At 48.1% G+C, this 13002-nt stretch overlaps 1 protein-coding gene across 2 annotated transcripts in view; it reads left to right on the forward strand.

Moving 5' to 3' along the window:
* The window catches only part of Togaram2 (TOG array regulator of axonemal microtubules 2), a 58073-nt gene that overhangs the window by 35055 nt on the left and 10016 nt on the right, over positions 1 to 13002 (forward strand). For both annotated transcript variants that reach the window (XM_070024993.1, XM_070024994.1), the window contains exons 15-18: positions 3410 to 3527; positions 3914 to 4008; positions 6045 to 6237; positions 7673 to 7889. In XM_070024993.1, the coding sequence (XP_069881094.1) occupies positions 3410 to 3527; positions 3914 to 4008; positions 6045 to 6237; positions 7673 to 7889 (623 nt within the window). The remainder of the gene's footprint in view (positions 1 to 3409; positions 3528 to 3913; positions 4009 to 6044; positions 6238 to 7672; positions 7890 to 13002) is intronic.

Consider the following 13002-nt stretch of genomic DNA (forward strand, 5'->3'; position numbering starts at 1 on the left):
CTGAACTCTGGGCCTGGGCGCTGTCCCTCAGCTCTTCAGCTCAAGGCTAGCACTCTACCACTTGAGCCACAGTGCCACTTCTGGCTTTTTTCTTTTTGCTTATGTGGTGCTGAGGAATCGAACCCAGGGCCTCATGCTTGCAAGGCAAGTGCTACCACTGAGCCACCTTCCCAGCCCCTGAGTTTTTTTTTTTGTTTTGTTTTGTGTGTGTGTGTGTGTGTGTGTGTGTGTGTGTGTATTTGTGTGTGTGTGTGTGTGTGTGTGTGTGTGACTTTTCTACCCAAGCTGGCTTCAAACTGCAGTCCTCAGATCTCAGCCTCCTGAGTAGCTACGCTTCCATGTGTAAGCTATCAAATGGAGAAAGGAGCTTAATCCTTCTTATTTATTGCTTTATCCATAACCAAAAGAGCCCTCAGCAAGCTTAACTGGAGATAAGTCTCACAGACTTTCCTGCCCAGGCTGGCTTTGAAATGAAATCCTCAGATATCAGCCTCCTGACTAGCCAGGATTACAGGCATGAGCCACAGAGCCTGGCTTCAGGGGTCCAGTATGGTGGAGCTCTCCACCATGGCACACCAGTTGGCTTCTCTCCTGTCAGTGTGAGATGCTACCACCCCTGGCCCCTTGCCAATAAGTAGCAACATCTGCATTTCTGGTTTGTACCATCTAATGGGTGAAATGAACGTGACAGCGCACCATTGTTTCACAGTGAATTGTAATTACCTCATTACAAATGGATTTGAGTGTTTTTATACAGTTGTTAGCCTTTTGAGATCTCTTTATATATCTCTATGCATATATCTCTATCTTGCTGCTCGGTAGAGGACTGGTCTGGGAAGAGGGGGCCAGGATTGAGAAGGGGCAGTGGACATGTGGTTATACTACAAGGGACAAGAGGTACTGAAAGCTGAGTCTATGAGAGTGGGTGGTTCTGGGCCTACTTTGAAGGCTGAGCCTACAGGATACGGGTGGCTTTCTCTCCAGATCTAATACCACTCTCCCTTTTTCCTTCTGACTTCTTATACTGAATCACCAACTTTTTCCCCTCCCCTTCGCTTCCCTCTCCTCCCTTTCCCTTTCCCTCCCATTTCTTCCCTCCCATCCCCTTCCCTCCCCTCCCCTCTCCCTTCCCTCCCCTCTGCTCCCCTTCCCTTCTGTTCTCTTTTCTTTTCTCCCTTCCCTCCCTCTCTTCCTTCCTTCCCTTTTTTTTTTCTTATTTATTTTGGTAGTATTGGGTTTTGAACTCAGTCTTATGCTTGTTAGGTAAGGACTTTACCACTTGAGCCTTGTTCTTAGTCCCTTTTGATTTGGTTTATTTTTAGGTAGCTCTTCTTTTTTTGTGCTATTGGTCTTAGACTAAGATCTTCCTATTTCTACCTCTAATATTTTCTGGGATTATAAGTGTTCACCACCATGCTTGGGCACTGTCCCTGAGCCTCTTTGTGCTGAAGGCTAGCAAGCACTCTACCACTTGAGCCACAGCACCACTTCTGGTGCTCTTTCTCTGAGTAGTTTATGGAAGATAAGAGTCTCACAGACTTTCTTACCTGGGCTGGCTTCGAATTGCAATCCTCAGATCTCAGCCTCCTGAGTGGCTAAGATTACAGGTATGAGATACTGGTGCCTGGCTCTCATATTCCCTTATGGTACCTGTGCTTCCCACTTTCCCTGTCATGGTACCAACTACTTCTCCTTGGCTCCTTGGGGGGGCGTTTCTGCACCCTGCCTGTCATCTGGATGCAGGTGGCTGTGGCCTGTCTTTAGTTATTCCTCTATGTCTTCTGGCTCTCACTTATGGTTACAGCAAGCTCTGCGGCTCCTATGCTTGCTTTCCACCCTGAACTTTTTTGTGCCAGCCCTGTGTGTCTATTCCTCTAGGGGATTCATCACCAAATGTTCCACTCTATCTTCAGAGCCAGTGGTCATAGAGGAGCCCACCATCTTCTCTCCAAGCCTGCTTCTCTGGTTGTTGACCAGGCAGTGACTCTGGGATTTTTACCATGTGCACATTTGCAAACTTGATTGATGTTATCCATAGAATAACCTAAATTCAAGTTTGCATCAGAGAAACTACGCTGTAAGACATTCTTTGCTTGTCAACCTTTTGATCTCTTTCCAAAGGCATGGTGGGCACTCTGCAGAGAGTTGTTGAGTTCCATTGCTGTTTAAAATGTCTTTAGAAATACTATACCATCATCTAACATTTAAATAGAAATGATTATCATGAAAGGTACATAGAGCAATTGGGCATTCATTGGATATCAATAAAGCAAGTGCTCATTGTTAAAAAAAAAAAGGATCAGATTTCCACATTTTCTAGCAAAACAACTGCTAAGACCTTCACCTGCTGAAGGAAAATACCATCCATAATATTGCCTTCAGTTTCTGAGGTGGCCTTCACACAAGGGTTATCAGAGGCAGTGGGAATTGTCAGGATTTTCTCTTCCTGTGTTTTCTTAGTGGAAACTAGAATAGTAGTACATTTTTTCATCAGTGGAGGCTTGGGGTTGGTGAAATATGGTCCTTCTACATGTCTTCTGCTCCAAATCCTGCAGTTTCAACCCCCAGTGGGATCAATCCTTCTTGGATCCAACTACACCACTGCCGTATTTCATGTCTTCATGTCTTGCCTGGGCTATGATGGTGGCCTCCTAACAGCTTTTATGTCTTTTAGCCTTGTCCCTACCAATTTGCCATCCTGCCAAAGACACTGGCTAAAATCTGATCATTCCCCAGCCTCCCACTGCCTGCAAGCGAAGTCCAGCTCCTTCCTGTCTTTATCCAGTGCATCCCACTGACTTCTCCAGCCTATTTTCTTCCTGTGTCCACTCCTACTCACTAGTCCTCAGTCATTTCCTGTGATGTGAATGACATGAAATGGTCCTTCTCCTACTAATTCCTTAGTCCTGCCCCATGTGTAAACTCCTCTTCATCCTTTGAGTCCCCAAAGCCACCTCTTCTGTGAAGCCTCTTAATCTAGTTGATCTATTCTTATCTGTTATTGTACCATTGTACCTTCCCTCAACTTTCCAAATGTCCCAACAGGAAAAAAGGCAAGTGTATTTTGATATAGTCATTCAACAGAACATTGGATAGCTTTGAAAAAGAATGCTTGCAATGCATATTAATAAGATATGAGAAGATGATTAATAAAACAGTGCTACAGTTGGATACAAGTTACATAAACATTCTGCTATCTACTAAAATGTATATACATACCAAAAGGATTAACAGGTAAACATAAACATTTAATAGTGATTTTCTCTTGCCATTATGGCTGCTGATGTTTAATCTTTAATTGGGTAGAGATTACTTTCATAATTAGGAAAATAGTGTGACGCTGTAGAACCAATCTCTTGTGCACGTCTGTGTTTGTTTCTTCATCTTGCTTTTCTTTTCCCTATGGCAGATTTTATGGCCGGAAGATGGTGAATATCCTGATGGCAAATGCCAAGTTCGATGCGTTTCTGAAGCAATCCCTCCCCTCTCATGACTTGCGGAAAGTCATGGCAGCCATTAAACAGCGTGTAAGTGGGTGGACAGTGAATGGAAGTCTTCAGAGGGAGAGGGCTGGGGTCAGAGTTGGAGGCCTTCTGTGGGTCGAGGGAGTAAGTTCCAGAAGTTTTAGCTGTTTCCTGACAGGTGGCTTAAATGTGATTTCGGTCCCCTGTGCCCAAACGCAATTCTGATCCATGCTGCCTATGCCCTTTGAGCTCCTTGGGCCTCCACCTTTGTCTTTTATGGGGGGATCTTGATCTGTGCCCCAGCTATCTCTAGGACTCTGGTAGGCTCAACTGTGGTCCCTGGAGCTCTTCCGGGCTGAGGGTCACTCCTCTTGTTATCCATACAGAATGCCAGGCAGCTCTCCCAAAGGCTGCTTCTTTTGATTTACATTTGGTGTGTATTTCTCAAGGGACTAGAAGATAATCATGAACTTCCTTCTGCCAAAGGCCGCAAGGTGTTGCGAAGTCTGGTACCGTGTGAGAATGGGCTGCCCACGGAGGAGGGGTATGGTTGCTTTCGTCTCTCTGGGTCTCCACAGTCAACATGGCCAACAGCTTGCCAAGGGTTGGGGTTCCTCTAAGGTGGATCACAGTCCTGGAGCACAGCTGAGCCCTAGTTGGGTCTCAGGTACCCAAGGATGGATGTGTTAGCAGAGTTCCCCCACCCACATGTCTGGCAGGCCGAATCTGGGGCTTAGAAGTATCTGCCAGTAGAAGCTGGTTTCTGCAGTCTTGGCAGAAGGGAGTATAATTTCACTAGCATAAAAAGGTACAGGCTGAGCCGGGCGCTGGTGGCTCACGCATGTAATCCTAGCTACTCAAGAGGCTGAGATCTGAGGTGGTTCAAAGCCAGCCCAGGCAGGAAAATCTGTGAGATTCTTATCTCTAATTAACCACTAGAAAACCAGAAGCGGCGCTGTGGCTCAAGTGGTAGAGTGCTCACCTTGAGCTGAAGAACTCAGGACAGTGTCCAGGCCCAGAGTTCAAGCCCCACTACTGACCAAAACATAAAAAAGAAAAGAAAAGAAAAGAAAAGAAGGTGCAGGCTGGGAGCAATTACGAACCAAGTAGGAGCCAATAGAAACTGCTGAAAATTCTGTCTTTTCCTCCTGAACATGTAGAAGTTATCAAGTACCAATATAATGATTTAAAAGGCTAATTGTGGACAAGTGATAGATGCACAGATGGAAACATTACTATCTACCACTTATTAAATTGAAGTGACCATGTATATTATCTTGCTTGAAAACATCTTGTTTTGTGTGTGTGTTGGTCCTGGGGCTTAAACTCAGGGTCAGGGCACTGTCTCTGAGCTTCTTTTGCTCAAGGCTCAAGTACTCTACCACTTGAGCCATAGCTCCACTTCTGGCTTTTTTGGTGGTTAATTGGATATAAGAGTCTTATGGACTTTTTGGCCTGGGCGAGCTTGTAACCACAATTCTCAGATCTCAGCCTCCTGAGTAGCTAGGATTATAGGCATGAACCACTGATACCCGGCATTTGAAGATATCCTTGACAAAAGAAACGATACCTATCATTTGTACCTTTTCTTGTTCTGAAGCAGGCAGTATGTCCTAGAGATATAAATTGGGTAAACAAAAGTTACTTTAGACAAAAAAAATTCTGTGTCCTGGGAAAGTCAGGGCTGAACTCCTTGGCTGGGTGTCAGAGGAGACTTTACCCACCTCCTCAGTGGTAACTTTCCGCCCTCCCTCAGTGAGACCACAGCCCAGGGCCAGCACCTCCAGCCTCTCTGCCAGCTGTGTCATTTACTGTATGCCTGGAACAGGCCTGCCTGTGGGCTCTGCACAGCCCAGCTCACTGTCACCTTCTCCTCACTGCTGTGTCTGGCACCCTGTGTTCCTGCATTCTCAGGCTGGACAGCTGCCCTCTGCTCTTCATAGCTCAGGCTCATTGTTGTCAGCGCCTGCACAGCACTTGGTTACTCAATAGGCAGGAGTGTGGGAGGCGGGAGCGAAGGCGAGACTGTTGATTGCCCAGCGAATGGGTGGATCTTAGGGTATGACATGAGCTTGGTGACCATGGCTTCGAATTATGGGTGGAAGAGGATGGGGTTTTATATGCAACTTCTGGGCCAGGCCAGGAGGCTGTGGTAGGCATATGATCCAAATGTGAAAGAACAGGGGCATCTTCACATTTCCCCAGTTCCTGGACAGTGTGAGCAGAGCCTGCCCCACGCCAGCCAGGCACAGGCCACAGATGCCAGGCAGACAGGGGGCATTGATGACCCTCAGGGTCTTCCCCACTCTGGTGGCTCCGTGGCAGAATGCTGTCTAAGAAAAGGCAGGAAGAGAGCCTGGACAACTAACCTGGGGATGAGACCCTAGACAACCATACTGTTGTCTTCTGAGGTGCAGAAGCTTGCAGAATTCCCAAGGCCAGGTTCCCGAGCTATTGGTGGAGAAGCTGGGGGTGGTGACATGGTATCTCTGCCTCCGCTGCCCCTGGGAGGGGCTGTGGGCCACGGGTGTGTTCATCCCCTGGCCTCTTCCCCAGGGCTCAGCCTTTCTTTCTGCCTAGGCTTGGCCCCAGTGGCCCGCGGCTGGCAGGGCTGCGCTCTTCCACGCGGGGTGGTGCAGAGGTGGTGGAGCAGCTGCGGGAGCTGACGAGGCTGCTGGAGGCCAAGGAGTACCAATCTCGGATGGAAGGCGTGGGGCAGCTGCTTGAGTGCTGCAAGACCAAGCCAGAGCTCATCACCGCCCACCTGGTCCAGGTAGCGCTGCCCCCGCTGCCCTGTGTGGCATGTCCTCCCTTGTGGGGCCAACTTCAACTTGGAAGATTCTGCACTGGGCTGGACGCGGTGCCAGATATCTCAGGAAATAGAGAGGCTGCTAAGCACTTGCTTTCCAGTTGGCCTCCATATTCCCCAAAGACCATGTCTGTCATCCTAGCTGCTCAGGAGGCTGAGATCTGAGGATTGTGGTTCAAAGCCAGCCCAGGCAGGAAAGTTCGTGAGACTCTTATCGCCAATCAACAACCCAAAAGCCAGAAATGGGGCTGTGGCTCAAGTGGTAGAGCTCTAACCTTGAGCAAAAAGAGCTCATAGACAGTGCCCAAGCCCTGAGTTCAAGCCCCATGATGGAAGCAAGCATGCACGTGCGCGTGAGCACGCACACACACACACACAAGACCACCTGTTATGAGAGGCTGATCATACCTTCTCATCCTTCTGGTGGATCTATGGGAAAGAGGCTAGAAGGCAGAGATTGAGGGTGAGGGAGCTGGGGCAGAGGACTTAGGTTGCTTTGGGTTAGTTATTTGCATAATATTTGGGACAGAACCACAGGTTGTGCAGGTGTTTGAACCATGATAGTTGGCCTAATGGGGTCAGAGTAGCTATACCCTTTCACAGGCTGACCCAGCTGGATGAATGTTTACTTCTGACAGCCACCTGGTGGAGTAGGAACCAAGGCTGAGTCAGCAGGGTATCTATCCAGGTTTCTTACTAGCTGTGTGATCTAAGGCAAGTTATTTACCCTCTCTGAGCCTTAGCTGTTAGTGGGAAAATGGAGATATAACTTACCTGCATGGGTTGTGAGGGCCATTGGGTGACAGACAACCTACTGTGATGCTCCTGGCTTGACATGCCAGGAACACACAAGAAACATTAGTTTTTCCCTTCTCTCTTTTCTTGGATGGTCCTGAGGCTTGAACTCCGAGCCTCATGCTTGCTAAACAAGTACTCTACCACTTGAGCTATGGCTCTAGTCCTTTTTGCTTTGATTATTTTTGTTTTTCAGTTTGAGTCTGAGTTTTGCCTGGGGCTGGACTTAGACTGTAATCCCCCTGCTTCTGCTTTCAGCAGAGCTGGGATTGTACATATGAACCACCAGATCTAGCTTGTTCTTTGAGATAGGTTCATTATAGCATTTTGCTTGTACTAGCCTTGAACTTCTTGATCCTCCTATCTCTGCCTCTCAAGTAGCTGGGATTACAGGAATGAATGCCCGGCTTGCCTGCCATATTTTGAGTAGGTGAACGCTTCATCACAGCAAGTATTCCAGCACAGATCAGCGGGACCGCTTTCAGGGGTTCAGGAAGAGTCCCAAATCAAGGGCAACTGGTCAGACCATCAAGCTTCAAATGAGTCTGGTGCCACCGGACTGCTGTCCAGCCTGGTTTCCCATTGGTTTTTGTTCCCTTAATAGGTCTTCGATGCATTCACGCCAAGGCTTCAGGATTCCAACAAGAAAGCGAATCAGTGGGCGCTGGAGTCGCTTGCCAAGATGCTGCCCCTCCTCAAAGACAGTGTGCACCCCATGCTGCTCTCCCTCATCATCGCTGTTGCAGACAACCTCAACTCCAAGAACACCGGGATTTCCACTGCCGCCGCCACTGCGCTGGATGCCATGATGGACAGCCTGGGTGAGCGGCTCTCTGTGGCCCCCATAGGCTCTGGAAGAGGCAGCTGGCTTCTGAGTTGCCACACCCACTTTTGTGATTGGCAGCCAGCAGGGTGGCAGATAGCCTTGATTGGCCCAATACTTTTCCTGAGGCTGTACAGGGCAGATGGTGGGCCCTGGGTCCCTGCAGCTCTTGCTAGAAGCTTCTCTACACCTGGCCCACTGGGTGGTCAGGAGTGGAGAGGAGGGGAGATGGCTGGTGTAGCCTCCCCGTAGTCACCTGAGGGAAATGGCTTCCCTGGAGCCGCTCAGCACCATGGGATGGGAGCTGGGTGAGGAGTGCAAAGCAGGGCTCAACAAGACCAGGGCTTGGTGATGGGCAGAAAGAATTAGAGGAGGAAGGAATTAAAAAGGAGCCACAGGAGAAATATGCTTTGCATATCACATCTTGATTTGCCAACATTGGGTACAATTTTCCATGCATCTCATCGATTCCCTTCCCTTCATAGATGGTTAAAAGGTATATCGGGTATCTAATATGTACGTGGAAGTACAAGGTCAAAACTTGAAGTGCATCAAGTAGTACTTGAGTAGGCCTCTAGCCAGGCCAGAAGAGCAATGAGGTTTTGCTTGTTTTTTGTGTGTTGGTTCTGGTACTGGCACTTAAATTTAGGTCCTGGGTACTCAAGGCTGATGCTCTACCACTTGAGCCACAGTTCCACTTCTGGCTTTTTGGTAGTTAGTTGGAGATATGATTTTCCTGCCTGGCCTGGCTTTGAACCATCATCCTCAGATCTCAGCCTAGGATTATAGACATGAGCCACCAGTAGCAAGCTTAAAACTATAACCCAGGGTTGGTCTTGAATTTGTGATCCTTCTGCCCTATCTTCCTCATTGATCACCAGCATATGCTACTATAGCGGGCTAGTTTTTACCAGCAAGTCTTACCTCAATACAAGGAGGCTTCTGATCTGAAAGCGGCCCTGTGTGCCTTGATGCTGTGTGTGTGTGTGTGTGTGTGTGTGTGTGTGTGTGTGTGTGTGTGTGTGTGTGTGTGTGTGTGTGTGTGTGTGTGTGTGTGTGTGTGTGTGATGTTTTCTTTCTGGCATTCACAGACTATCCCAGCTGAAGTGAGAAACCCCTCCTGGTACATTCACCCCTCCCTATCCTCCTATACATAGGCCTGAACCTAGCTGCTGGGTTTGGGCCAGCAGCTGTGTCCTTGGCTAGAGTCTCAGTTACAAATCAAAGGTCTGGTCAAGCCCTCTCTGTCTCCTGAGTTCATAAATATTGTCAATTTCCGCATTTCATCTCACAGGGAATTTATGATTTGCTGAGCTTGTTGCTGTAGAACAAACAATATAAATCCACCTCTAAATAACAGCTTGTTCTCAGTGCTGCTCTGGGTAAGTGAGATTGCTGTTGCCAATAACCAAGCTTCTTGGTAAATCACTGCGGACTTGGATTTATTGGGCAAACCTGCACCAGGCGGAATGGACTCTAGTTATTTGAGGAGGATGAGTAACTACCTCTAGGGAGAGGACTTTTAATTAACTCTTCCTCCTCCTCCAGGTTTTTTTTTTCCATTTCTGTTCTTTGCCACCAGGCCGGCCTCCTTGAGCATGGTGGCACTTTGGGCATCAGAGTCTGGTGTCTTCCACCGTCACAGGACTTACGTACCCTTCTATTGGGGGCCGTGCTGTACCCAACGAGGGCAGGCGTACTGCAGAACAAGCGGCCTGGAGATGCCGTGTGTATTTGTCTGTTTGCTGCTGCTGTCATGACACAATGGAGGCTGGAAACTTTATAAAAAAAAAGGTTTATTTAACTGATGGTTCTGGAAGCCTAAGAGCATGACATCTGCTAAAACCTGCTTGTGTGGGACCTAACTGACTTCTTGGGACCAGCATTAATCTTTTCCAAGGGCGATGCCCTTGGTGATCCAATGCCTTTCCATGAGGCCTCCCCTCTTAGAGTTTTTACCACCACGCACCATTTCTACCCTAGGTACCAAGTGTCCATCACCTGACCCTTTGGAGAGGGACAAAGCACGTGCAAATCACAGCAGCCTGCTTCTATGGTTTTGCCACACCTGGAGGCAGGGCTGCACCTGTGGTGCTCTCGGTCTTTAGGGACAGGGTCTCCTGGTGAATGGCTAAAGATGGCTCCTCTAGTCCACCAGACAGAGGTTTCAGTATGAGGAGAGTGAGGCAGGTGTGAGGAGGACCAGCTTCTGTTCTTGTGTGTGTGTGGGGGGGGGCGGGTCATGGGGCTTGAACTCTGGGCTCAGGTGCCGTCCCTGCACTCTTCAGCTCAAGGCCAGCGCTCTACCACTTGAGCCACAGCAGCACTTCTGGTTTTCTAGTGATTTATTGGAGATAAGAGTCTCACAGCCTTTCCTGCCCAGGCTGGCTTTGAACTGGGATCCTCAGATCCCAGCCTCCTGAGTAGCTAGGATTACAGACGTGAGCCACTAGCACCCAGACCAGCTTCTGTTCTAATCCTTAGTTCCATGGTTGGGCTGGAAGGGAATGCTATTGGCCTTTAAGGGTTGAATGGAGGGCAAAACATCCTTGGCTTTTTAAAAGGTTCTCTATGGCTGGAGCCTACTGGGTGACATGCAGCCTTGGGTTGAGGTAATTGTTGAACAGGTATGGTAGTGGGCTGCCTAGGCGAGGTGGTGTGGTGAGCCACACCCTCTCAGCCCTGCCAGCATCACTGGTTTTGAAATCGGTCTTAACTGTGAAGTGACAAGCTGGTTTGTGTACACAGGGAGATCAGAGCCAGGGGATTTAGGTCAGTACCGTGGAGAATTCATCCTTTGCCAGCGAGTGCCTGGGTGGAGCTGCCTGCAGTCATCTGAGCCCAGCCTGTTCCTCCTCAGGAAAATGAACATAAATAATTGAGCTTCCCTGGGTCCAGAGCCTTCTCCAGGGCCTGCTGTTACTAACACAGTCTCCAGTAGCTTCCCGAGCCTCCTGGAAGTGGAAAGGAACTTTCTTCCATGCTGGCTTCTTGCTGCCCTCCAGGGATTCTAGGCTCCAATCTGGAGAAAGGCCATGCATTGCTTAGTAGAAACTCATGAAGCAAAAGCTCAGCGTGTTCCTGCTTGTTTTCCTGAGTGCCGGGGCCAAGGCCATGAAGAGCCATGCCACTTGAGGCCCCCATCTTGCACAAAGCCCAGATGGTCCATTCAAAGGGGGTCGCTGGTATTCTTAGGCCACCTCTTGAGCTTCCTCGTGATTTCGGAATTCAATTATAAAGTAGACTCATGAGCCCAAGTCATCTTTTCTACTTCCTTGGCTCCCCTGAGGGCTAGTGGGGGTTCAATGAAGCGTAAATTGACAGAGAAGGCAGAGATTTGATACTGCCCCCTTCTGGGGGCCAGTGAGCGTGGAGACAGTGTGGGGGGGGTTGCTCCCAGATCTCTTCCATTTGTCTTGGAGTCTCTCTAGCTTGAGGTCCAGTGACATCCTTTCTGCTCAGCACAGGATCTTCTGATATCAGAGGGTTATTCTGGGATTAAGGCCATTCCCAGTCAGACTGGTTGGCCCTGGTCTTTGGGCCCTGATACTGGTTTAGTTACAGCAGAAACATCATGAATTAAAACATCAGACTGCTGACAGCTCAGCTTGTCCCGGTTGACCTTGGCATTCAGGTTTCTCTGAGCCAGAAGGAGGTCTCTTAATTTAGCCCAGCCCTGGCCTGGTCAGGGCTGGAGAGAAGAGATAAGCTTGGAATGAGGGAGGCTTCCAGTCCACTTTCACTGGTTTTATTCTCTGATCTTAAATGTATTACTTTATGTAAATCATATGATTGACATTATATTGTTAATGGAATTTTAAAAAAGTCATCCTTGCTGAGAACCAGCCACTTAATATCTCTGTCTTCTATTGATTGTCTACATATGTGCAGGTTTTCTGAGTTAAAAATCATGTGAACCCAAATTTCATCTTGTTTCTTTTTTTTTTATCGGTTACGGGGCTTGAACTCTGGGCCTGGGAGCTGTCCCTGAGCAATTCAGCTCAAGGTGGGCGCTCTACCTTTTGAGCCACAGCACCCCTGATCTTATTTCTTTTATCTAACACTACTGTTTCCCATGCTCCTCACTATAGTCTTGCTAGTTAACTTCAGAATATAAATGCTCACTTGTACCATTGTAAAATCATACTTATTAATTATTGAGAAAGTAGAAAATACGAAGCATTGGAAAAGAAATACAACCAACTCCCCAGAGTGAGTTCCAACTCCTACAAAGAAGGCATTATTAACATGTGGAGTTTTTCATTTTAAGTCTTTTTCTGTGTGTGTCTGTGTATATAGTTTTGTGTATAGTTTGTGTTTCGTTTTGATTGAATTTTGATCTTGCTGTTAAAAAAAAAAGATCAGATTCTGAGCATTTGAGTATGCTCACATGTGCAAGTCTCTTTTCTTTTTTTTTTTTTTGGTCCAGTTGTTGGGCCTGAACTCTGGGCCTGGGCGCTGTCCCTCAGCTCTTCAGCTCAAGGCTAGCACTCTACCACTTGAGCCACAGCGCCACTTCCGGCTTTTCTCTTTTTGCTTATGTGGTGCTGAGGAATCGAACCCAGGGCCTCGAGCATGCAAGGCAAGCGCCCTACCACAGAGCCACCTTCCCAGCCCCATCTTTTCGTGGCCCTGTCAGGTGGCCATACCCTAGCCTATGTGTGTCTATGTAAGTGGATCGTCTAGTTTCTCCTGGGATGATCTTCCTAGTTTGGGTCACCATGGAGAACTGTCGCATCTCAAACTTATTGTTGATTGTTGGGAGGCCATTTTGCTCTAATTTCCTTGTCACCATTGCCTGTCCACTGTATTTCTAATACTTTCTAAAAGCTTTTCTCTGGCTTCTGGGTAGCCTGAGGATGATGGGGCCTGGGGTAGCCTCAGAGTCTTGCTGTGTATGAGGTCCCCCTGGCCCTGTGCTCTTTTGTAGAAGGGGAGCCTGAGCCCAGGAAAGACAGTCTTTGGCCTGCCATCCAGTGGCTCTTTCTCCCCATGGCATGCCTTCTAGAATGTTCTTTTCATTCATGGCTGCTTTGGGAGATGGAAGAGGAGCCTGTAGGAACTTGAATGAAGTTAATGGAGCATTGTTTTCAAGCTTTCAAGGATTAGAT

Source organism: Dipodomys merriami, unplaced genomic scaffold (assembly GCF_024711535.1).
Source record: "Dipodomys merriami isolate MVZ:Mamm:240054 unplaced genomic scaffold, mDipMer1.0.p SCAF_17, whole genome shotgun sequence".
NCBI lineage: Eukaryota > Metazoa > Chordata > Mammalia > Rodentia > Heteromyidae > Dipodomys > Dipodomys merriami.